General features: G+C 41.2%; 1 protein-coding gene across 5 annotated transcripts in view; it reads left to right on the forward strand.

The window, feature by feature from the left end:
- Positions 1-12,254, forward strand: part of OPA1 (OPA1 mitochondrial dynamin like GTPase) — a 72,625-nt gene that overhangs the window by 31,625 nt on the left and 28,746 nt on the right. For all 5 annotated transcript variants that reach the window (XM_019486415.2, XM_019486414.2, XM_019486418.2 and 2 more), the window contains 9 exons: positions 277-392; positions 3,072-3,136; positions 3,238-3,314; positions 5,209-5,374; positions 5,662-5,814; positions 7,233-7,341; positions 7,693-7,772; positions 10,281-10,421; positions 11,931-12,047. In XM_019486415.2, coding sequence (XP_019341960.1) covers positions 277-392; positions 3,072-3,136; positions 3,238-3,314; positions 5,209-5,374; positions 5,662-5,814; positions 7,233-7,341; positions 7,693-7,772; positions 10,281-10,421; positions 11,931-12,047 — 1,024 coding nt within the window. The remainder of the gene's footprint in view (positions 1-276; positions 393-3,071; positions 3,137-3,237; positions 3,315-5,208; positions 5,375-5,661; positions 5,815-7,232; positions 7,342-7,692; positions 7,773-10,280; positions 10,422-11,930; positions 12,048-12,254) is intronic.

Raw genomic sequence — 12,254 nt, forward strand, 5'->3', positions numbered from 1 at the left:
GCCTCTGATTTAGCAAATTTGCATTTCCTGTGAAGGAAGAGACCAGATGCATGTTCCTTAGACACTTGTGGCCCAAAGTTTCCCTCAGAGGCTGCACTGAGCCTGTGTTTTAATGCTAAGAAGACTCCAAATGTGATTTTGTGCATTTGGATGCCTGAGTGGAGAATCAAGGTTTTAGGCAGATGCATGCTCTCATGTTGAATTATTTTCTAGTACGTAAAATAGGGTTTTATTCTTGAAATATTTTTCTGTACATATGGATCTCTTTCTTCACAGAACATGTATGCTGAAGGCCCACCAGGTAACAACACGCAACCTAAGCCTTGCCGTGTCAGATTGCTTTTGGAAAATGGTGAGAGAATCTGTGGAGCAGCAGGCTGATGCTTTTAAAGGTAATCTCTCTGTCTCTGTCTCTAATGTACCTGGAGGCAAAGCCTCATAGCATTGACTAAGGGCAGACATAATGTTTTCAGGAAGCATGCAAGTTTCCATTATGCGGTTCTGTGAATGAGCCGTAATTCAGCTTTTCTGCAGAGGGAAGAATCCCGTGGCCAGCATAATTCATCATTTATTTATGATCATGCTTTTTAATAAGAAATAGCTAGCTCCCATGTGGGGAGCCTGTGGGCAAGAGGTATCTCTCAAGTCAAAGAGAATTTGTGGCATAAAGGCTGCAACTTTATTAGATAAACAAGTATCTATGTAAGTGAGAGGGAAATGATTCTGAACTCTCCAACAAAGTGTGAGTATTCCTTTGTCCCTGTTGGGGGCAAGATAGTTTCCCGGTCCAAAATACCCATAGTAGAACATAGGCATAGTACACCTACATCATCCCTGACTAGTGGTTGTGCAACCTATTCTTGAAGACTTTCAGTGATGGAGAGTCCACAACTTCCCTAGGCAGTCTATGCCACTGCCCTGCACTTCTAATAGTGAAGAAGCGTTTCCGGACATCCAAGCTCAATTTACTTTGCTGCAGCTTCAAGACATTGGTCCGAGTCCTCTTCTCTGCAGCAGGAGAGAACAGGAGTTTTCCCTCTTCTTTATGGCAATCCTTCAAACATTTGAAGACTGCTATCATGTCCTCTCTTAAGCACCTTTCCTGCAAACTGAACGTGCCTAGCTCCTTCAGCTTCTTCTCATATGTTTGCTTTCCAAGCCCTTGATTACCTTTGCTCACCTCTGTGGAACCCAAAACTGCACACAGTGCTCTAGATGAGGCCTAGCCAGCGCCAAGTAAAGGCACTATCACCTCTCGTGTCTTACACCTAATGCTTCTACTGATGCAGCCCAAAACTGCATTTGTCTTTTGTGCAGCTTCACCACCCTGAAGACTTGTATTGAGTCTGTGATCTAGCAAGACTCCCAAATACTTTCCATAGATTCATTGATTGTAGAGTCGGAAGGGACCCAGTGGATCATTGTGTCCAACCCCTGCCCCTGGCAGAAAAGAGGACTGAGGTCAGATGACCCCAGCCAAGTGACTATCTAGCCTCCTTTTGAAGACCTCCAAGCTAGGTGATAGCACCACCTCTCTTGGAAGCCCATTCCAGACTCTGGCCACCCTTATTGTAAAAAATTTCTTCCATAGCCAAGTGTCACCCATTTTATAATTGTGTTTCTGATTCTTCCCGAGTTGCAGCATCTTCCATTCATCCTCATTTAACTTCATCCTGTTAGTTGTAGCCCAACTTTCCAATCTTTTGAGATCCTTTTGAATTATGCTGTCAACCTCCAACACATTTGCAGTCCTCAGTTTCATGTCATCTGCAGACTTGCTCGAGAAGTTTTCTGTGCTGGCATCTAATCATTAATTAATTAATGAATAGCACCAGGCCGAGGACAGACTCCTGTGGGACTACTTGAAACCTCCTGCCATTCTGACATGGACTCTCTAATGATTACCCTTTGCTTGCAGTTGTTGAGCCAGTTGTTTCTCTAGCTTATGGTAGTTTTGTCCAGCCCATATTTCTCCAATTTGTTTACCAGAAGGTCACATGGGACCTTGTCAAAAGCCTCACTGAAGTCGAGATGCATGCTATCCACAGCATTCCCTTAATCCACCCAAGTAGTTACTTTGTCAAAGAAGATCAAGTTTGTTTGACACGATCTGTTTTTCATAAATCCATGCTGGCTGCTTGTGATCAGCCTTTCTTCCTCCAGATGTTTGCAAATGATCTTCCTTAGGCTGTGCTCCAGTGATTTCCCAGGTATGGAGGTGAGGCTAAACTGGCCTGTAGTTCCCCCAGTCCGCCTTTTTTAAAGAGGGGCGCTATGTTGGCTATGTGCTTTTTCAGTCCTGTGGTACCTGGCCCATCTTCCACAACTTCATGAAGATCATTTCTAAGGGCTCCAAGATCTCCTCTGCCGGTTCCTTCAGTACCTTGGGATGAAGTTCAGCTGGCCCTGCTGACTTGAATTCATTTAGACCTATCAGAAGCTCTCTGACTGTCTCTCTTGTCATCTCCTCCCTCAGTTTGCCCCCTTCCTTATCTAGATAATCCTTATTTAGGTGTCTGGCTACATCTTTTTTTTTTTTTGTAAAGACTGAGGCATGAATGAGGTCAGCCCACAAAAAAGTGTTAGGGAGCAGTAACTGCTGTTGTCCGCTGTTGCATGGTAAGTTCCATTTTATTGAGGACCGGGGGTTGCCAAAGAGCAGCAGGACTGCGAGGGCAGATTACTCAGTTAGATGGTATCTGTTAAAAGGCTGGGTAGGATCTTTCACACCCCTTCCTGTCAGACAGATTCCACCCAGTGCCATGGCTTGATTCTGTTCCCACTGGCTTCAAGAGAGTTAAATTGAAAGTCCTGTTGACTATGTTTAAAAAAGAATGCCAAACACCGTCACGCTTTTGCATCAGCCTTTCAAATTTGCACCATAAATAAGAAAAATAATGTATTCTATTTTTTATGCTTTGTGGTCTTTTTGAAAGACCAAATGATTTGTCAGAAACAAGTTCCATGAGAAATTAAAGAATAGGTAGGCTGCTGGAATAGCCATGCAATCTCTCTAGATTATAAAGGAGTCTTAGTCAACGTAGACATCTGATTCTTCTTTTCTCTCATAGCGACACGTTTTAATCTTGAGACTGAGTGGAAGAACAACTACCCGCGGCTGCGAGAGCTTGACCGGGTAAATTACATTACATTTGTACTTGATATGTTATATAAAACTTTTGACTGCCTTAGACTGCAGATGTCTTCATTGGCTTACACACTTTTTCTTTTCTGCAGAATGAACTGTTTGAAAAAGCAAAGAACGAAATCCTTGATGAGGTTATTAGTTTGACCCAAGTCACACCAAAGCACTGGTACAGTAGCTGTCTGGTTTACATTTAAACTGTATGCCTCTTTTCCAAAAACAGAAGAGTGCTTTTTCTGTATTTCAGAAATGTTATTCAGTTTTAAAATAACTGTCACAAGTTTACAGGATAGTTACCCCTCTTATGTCTTTTGCCTATCTGGAATGTACTTTTTTCCCCTAAATATATTCCTCATTCACCAAACTTGTGTATAGTTCCTGGCCAGTAGAGGTTTGAGCGTGATTTGTTCTTTTGTCTAATTGATAAAAGACCCAGTAGAGACAGCTCCGAGAGTGAAAATAAACAATGAAGTCATCTTTATATCTCCTGTGAACTTCATGTGGGTCTCGATTAGGATTTGGGCCAATAGGTCCAGAATTCCATCAAGAGATAACTATTGCCTTAAAAGAAAAAACTGGGCACATGAATGTGTTTTGGAGTATGTGTTTAATGCAGCACATTCTTCTGAGTTTGTATTCTAGGCTCAGATTTCCAAGTTTAATGCAGTCCTCAGTATTTCCGTGCTTATCTCTTTCAGTTTAGCAGTGGATCTTGAGTACCCTGACCCATCACTTTTTCCATTTCATCCAGTGGATTATGTCTGTATGATACTGATATTGGTGTATTTGTAATCCCTCACAAGTTAGTGTCTCTACCATGTTCTAATTTTAAAATGTAGGACATTGTAATAGAACTTGAAACCTAGTTTAAATTCCCATTACTACTAGTTAAGGTTAATTTGATTAAATGAAGATTAAAAAAACCCCAAAACTAAATGACAAGTAATTGCTTGAGATTGCACTTCCTGATGGGCAAAAGACAGTTATAACTGTACCTTGTAGTGCTTTTTTTAAGAAGCAAAGGCCATAGCTAATGGTTTCCAAGACCCATTAAGTGTAAGTATCTTAGTACATCATCCTTCACTGCAGTGATGCTTTTATCTAAATAAATTATTTTCTTAAGCAGTGAAGAAATGCTTAGGTACTGAAAGGGCTTTAAACAAACCATCATTTTTTGCCAGCAACAACAGTTATTTTCATTTGTCAATGATAAATGTTCCACAGTTCTTCCCTGGGTGTAAAATCTTTCAGTTACTTTTTGACTTCATATAAATAGCTTTACAAGCCTTGAAAGCCTATTTAAGCCAAAAGTTCTACCTTTAACAAATTGAAGCCTTCAGACCCGTCTGTACTGACCTTGTAGGTAGACAGTAGGCACAGTAAAAGGAGAATAGGAAGAGTTATCAAAAGTAAAGCAAAATTCTTCTGAGTTGGAAGGAGGTGAAATGATATTTCTGAGAAGTTCCCCAGGGATCTTGTTCTGCGTTGATGTAGTTAGCATGGCAGCATAAGCAAGTCATGAGACCTCTATGTCCTGTATGTTACAACCCTGGTCCCTCTAGCCCAAAAAATATTAAAACTTCCAAAATATATTTCAAACCATAAAAATAAAAAAATGCTTTAGGTTAAATCAGGACAAATAAGGCCTCTGTTCTGTGTACGCTGTGTTCTAATTCTGCATAATGCACCGTAGATGGGGAAAATTATTCCTACCTGCTGTATGTCTTCATTCAACCAATGTAACTAATGACCCTTGGCACGCATTCATGGTGAGAAGGTCTCACAGGTGGAAACCTTAGACAGGTCCATCATTCATCGAGCCCATTGAAGTAGCAGTGAGAATTGCGGACAACTGTTTTTATTCACTCAGTGGAGTGGGCGGAAGAAATGTCGAAGATTTGTGTTCATGACATCTTTTGAAGGGAGTGGCTTGTACTCATTAAAAATAACGAAAGCATGAAATGCTACACATCGGCCTGCTAGAGCAGTTTAAGATAGACTTACTGCTTGGATCAGAGCTCTGCACTGGAAGCTATCACGAATGTTACAACTTTCCATTTTAGGGAAGAGATTCTTCAGAAAACATTGTGGGAAAGGGTATCTACTCATGTGATTGAGAACATCTACCTTCCAGCAGCCCAGACTGTCAATTCAGGAACATTTAACACCACTGTAGACATCAAGCTAAAGCAATGGACTGACAAGCAGCTGCCTAATAAAGCAGTAGAGGTTAGAACTAAATTTTTTGATTAATTTTAGTTGTATAAATGAAGATCTGCATAGCTACAGGTTTGTATTTTCCTGTTAGCCATGGTTTTCTATACAAAGTGTGTTAAAATGCAAGTTTTAAGTTAACTTAGTGACTCCCAACTTTTTTTTTACCGGGGCCCGATGGGAGCGAAACAGAGGAAAACTCAATAAATTACTTTAATATCCTTCATATCTTCATGTGCAAGTATTAATGTTTATATGCATGACAATTTTGTCAGTCAAATCACTTGTCACTAACTTTCTAGGTGGCATGGGCAACCCTGCAGGAAGAATTTTCTCGATTCATGACAGAACAGAAAGGAAAAGAGCATGACGATATCTTTGATAAATTGAAACAAGCTGTTAAAGAAGAAAGTATTAAACGGCACCACTGGAATGAGAGAGCAGAAGATAGCTTGGTATGGGGTAGTATTTGTTCCCGTAGCTGACGGATCATTTGCTCTTGAATTCTTTTCATTTAAGATTCATGTTCACTTTGGTTGCATTTTTTTAAAAACCCTTCATATGTTGAAAACTGTAATACACACCTGAGTTTGACACAGTGCGTGTGCAACTGCCTTGCAGTATGAATTGCAGTGTGAATCAGTGGTTCTCTCTCTTGTTCTGTTTACCTTTCATAGATCAGCTAGCCTGCCACAATCCTTGCTTAGCTCACAGAAAGAACCCCCCAAAAACTCTTGATTCATTGATTGCAAATGGACCACAGTTTGAGTATCGCATATACAAAGCATTGTGTCATTGCATATGCTGGGATGATTTGAGCAGACAGGGATTACCTGAAGGAAATTGGTGGAAGGGGTCAGACACATTTCAGCAGTGTGCAGAATGTTGCTTTTAAAGCTGTGTGCCACACTGACTAAATGCTAGAGATGTAATGAATTATTGTTTTATAGCCACATTCCAGGTTTGACCTCTTCTAAGTTCCAAACGAATCACACACTGTAGGCCACGTAGGATGCATGTGGGTAAGGCAGACGGCTCTTTAGTGCAGGTGGCACTAGCCATTTGCCTGTTCCTGCTGATTTCAAGATGAAAGGCACTGCTTAAAACAATGCAACATGGGGCTCATGCGGACTGCCTGTGTGGTTTGGCCTGCTATAATGATTCAGCCACGCCTTCCTTCACCAGTGGGTGTTAAACATGATGGTAGAGCTTCAGCTTCCCCATTTGGATTGGCCAGGCCTCTAAAGGCAGGAAGCTATAAAGGAAGATGGGTGGAGCAATAAATCAGGCCGGATAGGCCCTGCACAAATAGTCTTCCCCTTTGCATCTGCTCTGGGCCACTGTAAAAGATAGGATGCTGGGCTAGATGTACCTGTGGGGTGACCCAGTCTGGCATCATGTTCCACAAGCACAAAAACCTAAAAAAGATTTCAAAAGCCCCCAGCAAGTCATTACTCCAGTCTGTGTCCTCACATCACGCTGCTTTGTTAATCTGTTGGGCTCGGTCCAGCTTCCCTCTTGCAAATTTGCTGACAGTTTGCATCCAGTCAATGTGGATCTGCTGGTGGCTGCTCTCCAGGAGAAAGTGTATCTTGCACATGGCCCTCCTGGTTTAGGCTGATTTAAGACTAATTTGTGGGATAATTGCCGTCTTTCTCTGTTTTTTCTCACCTCATTACTGTATGTTACATCAGCCTCTGCTTAGCCATTTGTTCCTCCTTATAGCTCCTTTTTCTTGTTACTCAGATCTCCCTTTTTAGCAGAAATGACAGGGTCTAGTTAGTTGTAGAGCTGTTAGTAGCAGAACACTAGACTGAGACTGCATTTAATACTGTAAATAGAAAGATGAACCGTTTGTGTCTCGTATTGTCAGAGAGTGATCCAGCACAACGCTTTAGAAGATCGGTCGATATCCGATAAACAGCAGTGGGACGCAGCTATTCATTTCATGGAGGAGACTCTCCACAGTCGTCTCAAAGACAGTGAGTGCTCGCACTTTGACAGCAGTTGCTGCGCAGTAATGTATATGTATGTAATCACAACTATGTTCCACGTGTAGTGCATTTTGTGTTCTTTACCAGCGTTTGTTAGACTAGGACACTTATTTAAAATTAATGGGAGATGTATCTGAACCCTCTCCACCCCACTGCTCTGGAAATCCCATTGTGCTTGAAAACTAACTGAAAACTTAAAAAAATATTTAAAGCTTTGAATTTCTTAAAAATGGGAATAAATGGTCCACTTTGAATCAGACACAAGGTTTTGGTTAACAAGACATCCTTCCAGGTAGAGTACATGTTGACTGATCCCTTTAACCTTGTTTCTTTTTTTAGCTGAATCTGTTATTGAAGATATGGTGGGTCCAGACTGGAAAAAGAGGTGGCTGTACTGGATAGCCCGTTCCAAAGAGCAGGTGAAAGCAAATTCAGATACTGTCTGCTTCCCAGGTGTATGCTTTTGTGGTAAACTTTGTGGTAGTTAATAGCTAAGCGGTCTAAAATGTGGAACTGTCACTACTGGTACTGCAAAGGCAAAACAGGAAATTGGACATCCAGGAAATTGAAATATCCTGCCGTTTCCCTCCAAGCTTTTTAAATGTTAGTCTGAAGAGCGTACTATGTGTTTGGCAGACAAAGTACATAGTTTCAGAAGCTGCGAACTGGTTACCTTTCCTGATAAGGAATTTCATCTTTTTTACTGCTCAGTCATGAAGTATTTGTTGTAATCAATTAAGTTCTTCTTGGAGGAGATAAATTAACTAGTATTTAAGCAGAGTGGAAACTGATCTGGTTTCTCATAGTGTCTCATGATGTCCTGAAAGGTAGGAGGATTGTATAGTATATCATCATGCTTTAATGGTGTCATCACTGTTAAATTAGAAAGCATAGCTAGCGTGCTAAAGGCAATTAGAATTGTTGCCTAAGCATTCCCCCTCTCACTTGCTCTTAACTTTCGCAAAATTCCATGATATGTATTTAAACTGTCTTTGACTAGTCTGTCTCCAAAGGGAGATTTATTTTTAGCCTGTCACGCTACAGATGTATAACTAAATTTATTTCTCAGGATTGATTATAATCTGAAGAAGAAAGCCTGACCAAAAAATGATTTTATAGCTCAGAGGAAAGGAATCCAAAGTTCATTGTGTACTCCAGAGGTGGAGACAGAATACTTCAAAAACTGTCCTATCTCATTGGGTGTTGGATGAGTTGCTGAAGCTAACGTGGCCCCTCTTTGAGCAAGACAGCAGTCGTGGCTCGGGATTCTGGACTCCTCTGTGAAACTGAGACTGGATTTATAAATGCCTTGCAAGAAGGACCAGACTATCATGTAATTAAACTAGGAGACTGATTCATGAAACGGAGCAGAGTTAAGTTAGAGAAATCTGTGGAGATTTCCTGACCTGTAAATAAAGTACCTGGATCTGTTTTTCCAGTACTCCCTTTGTTTCTCTAACATTCAAGGTCAAGGCTGACTCCACAATCCCTGAGTTTAAGAAGAGTCAACATTGACTAAGAGCAGACATTGTACCAGCAGTGTCTTCTTCAGAGGAGATACAAGACTCTGAAGTCACAGTGTACCTCAGACCTGATATGAGCTTAGACAGTGTGAGCCCTAGAGAAGATATGAAAATTAGTAATGAAACGGTTTCACCCACAGCATCTAGGGTCTGACAAACAGTTGACAAGTCAATGGCAGGGCTCCCAGGGAATCAATCTTGGACCCACTCTGTTTTCAAGGTCCGTGGCTGCAGGGCAGCACACCATGCCAGGGCTTCTCAGCTCCTTGCTTTGAAGCCAGGAGTTAAGCCAGAGACTCCTGAGGCTTTCTATCTCCCAGCCATGGACCTGGGAGTCCTGACTGTCTTGAAAGCCTGGAAAACCCTGCTGTGGCCAGTACACTTAGGTCTGAGCTTTTGAGTGTGCAGGAGGGAGCCTCAAGCACACTGAGGCCAGAATAGAGGTTCTCATGGCTTTTGGAACTTGCCGAGACAGAGTGAAATTGTTAAGCCCTGGGAATCCTGCTTCCGGCTGTGTGAAACCTAACAAAATGTTGATTTTACTGAGCACCTGCAAGAATTCCCCAGTCTGGCTACAGAATGCAGCTTTGCCAGGCTAGTGCTGTCAGGGATTCCTGCCATGCCATGCCATGCCCTCCAGCTACCTGCTGCAGTCATGAGTCCCAGGAAATGCAGCTCTAAGTATGGCTCAGCTCCAAGCTCTGCAGCAGGAAGCCTGGAGGGCCTCCACTCTGGGGCTATCTGGTCTCCCTGCTGGGAGCTGGACTGCGGAGCCTGTTGCAGACCTTCCAGGCACCCAGTCTCCCTGTGCTGCCTGACATGTTAGTTGGTAGACCAAAGAGCCAGCTGGCTTGAGAGTTCCCAGCACAAGGAAGTCCCATTGACTGCTGCTCTTAACAAGAATGTCAATTCTACTGAGCAGCTTCCAGATGCTGGAAGTATGTTTCATTTCAGAAACTCTGTCTGTTGGGGTTTCTGTTTCATTTCCAATTCATAGTTCACAGGAGCTTAAAGAAGAAGTTTTTCATGATCTAAACTAGAGCTACATTTAAACAAATGGAAACTTCAAGTGAACTAGAGTTCTGCATTTTGGTCTGGTCTACTGAACAGAAAAAAAAGGTTGATGAACCTTTTGACTTAGGTGGTGGCTATGTGATTGTCTGTTTAGAATTTTAAATGCAGGCCTTAATTAAAAATATTCTGTGCAAATAGTTCACACTTGTTACACTTTCATCCTTGTCAAGTATAAGAGAGTTGTTAATCCTGTCTGGTCTAGCAGCAAAGGTGCAGCATGTTGTATAAGTTGACATCAACATGGAGCCACAAAGTTTATGCCAAGAGGTTGCCAATTGTAAGAAATGCAAGGATTGGGTCTGTGCTTTAATTGAACCTCTCTCATTTTAGCACGTTCGCAATGAAACAAAGAACGAACTTGAGAAGTTGATCAAATGTAATGATGACCATGCTGCTTACCTGGCAAATGACGAGGTGACAACTGTCCGGAAGAATCTCGAAGCAAGAGGAGTAACAGTGGACCCCTGTCTGGTAAGATGTAATGTTGTAACAGAACATGTGGACGCTCTTTGCAAGCATTTGTAGGCCCTATTTAGCTACCATAAAAAGGATTGTCTCTAAACATTGAGTTTGTAATCCAGATGTCTTTAAAAAATTGCTAAATGAGTGCTTGCACGCAATGCACACATTTTTTGTAAGGCCCTTTCTGCTGGCTGTCAGACAACAGCTCTGCAGCCCTTTGGAACGTGACAGCTTGGAGTGAGCTCCGAATCTGCTGAGCAGATATTCTTTTCCCCCTTGTAGAGGTCTGTATTGTGGAGTGTCCATGCGTACATTATATAATGGATTCAAGTGCCACGGGGCAGGAAACATTAAATATATTTAGTGTTTTTTTGGAAGGATGTGTGATTTGTACGCAATGATATGTGTAGTTGAGTTTGAAGTTCGTATCTGTATCCAAGTGATGAATTGGCCAAAGACGCTGAAGTTAACTTGTATTTCGTTAGGGCACACCCAGAGACATTATCTACAACCTAAATTATTCTGCAAAATAGGTTACAGCCTTACAGTATAAGGAGCTAAACTGAAGTAGGGTCTTCATTTCATTAAATATGCAGTTTAAAACATTGTGTAAGAAAATCTGAATAGTAACAATATTTGGTACATGCAGATTTTCTTCAGCATTGTTATGGCCTCAATCCCACTAAAGACTTATGCATGTGCTTAACTGTACTGTCACGGATATTCAGTCTACTTCTTACACAGCCCTTTTCATCAATATGTCTCAAAACTCTACAACATTCAGAATCACTGTCCCCATTTTAGACAGGAAAAATGAGGCACGGGGTGAAATGACTTGCCTAGATTCACTACCCAACCAGTGCAGAATTAGGAAGAGATTCCAGTCTCTAGTGTTCTAGTTCAGTGTTGCATCCACTTGATCACTGGTACTTGATAAAACAAAGTACTTGTCGCATATGAGTTTGCAGTATTTGACATGAACAATCCTGCTCAAAAGGACTTTTAAATGTATAGTTTTTCATAAATCCACTCAATAAAAGTTCCATTAAAATAGTTAGGTATACCCTTTTCTGGATAAACATTAAGTTAACTAAAGTGTGCTCTACAGAAGCCTTGATTCTGTGTCATAAAAGGACAGCCTGTGCACTATATAACCTGTAACTTGACATTTTAACTCAGATGAACCGTGTGCTGTTTCAAAATGTGTACAAGATTCTTCAGCCTTCTAAGAGGGTGTTGAAAACCCTGAGATGTAGAATGTAAATGCTGTGACAGTTTCCTTTTCAGGGTTTGTGTTAAATTTAGTTTAAAACTTGGTTGTATGCTATAACTTCCATTCATTTTCCAGTTGATAACCAGTCTTTGATTAACTGTTAAGTTTTATCCAGCATGAAAAAACTTACGCAGTTTATTCTAAACACTTTATTCTCAGTTTTTGAGAAAAGATGTGATTGTTAAAGTGTAACACTACTAGTAAACTGATATATATTTCATCCATTTTGAATGCTGTCGTTGTAGATTAAAGACACATGGCACCAAATCTATAGAAGACATTTCCTGAGGACTGCTTTGAGCCATTGTAATCTGTGTCGAAGAGGCTTTTATTACTACCAAAGGCATTTTGTTGACTCCGAGGTAAACTGAGGAACACACAAATACTAGTGTCTTGGGAAGCTGAGCAACTTAAATGGCTATGGAAGTATAGCCAGGAAGAAATATACTATTTTAAAATTAGTTTAGTCCTCTATTTATGCACGTTAATATTAGTATGGTCTTTCTGAGTCTGGCGAGCTACTACGTCGGCCGAGTCGGTAGCATTGAGTCACGCAGTAATTCCAGAAC

The sequence above is a fragment of the Alligator mississippiensis genome, chromosome 7 (assembly GCF_030867095.1).
Source record: "Alligator mississippiensis isolate rAllMis1 chromosome 7, rAllMis1, whole genome shotgun sequence".
Taxonomy (NCBI): domain Eukaryota; kingdom Metazoa; phylum Chordata; order Crocodylia; family Alligatoridae; genus Alligator; species Alligator mississippiensis.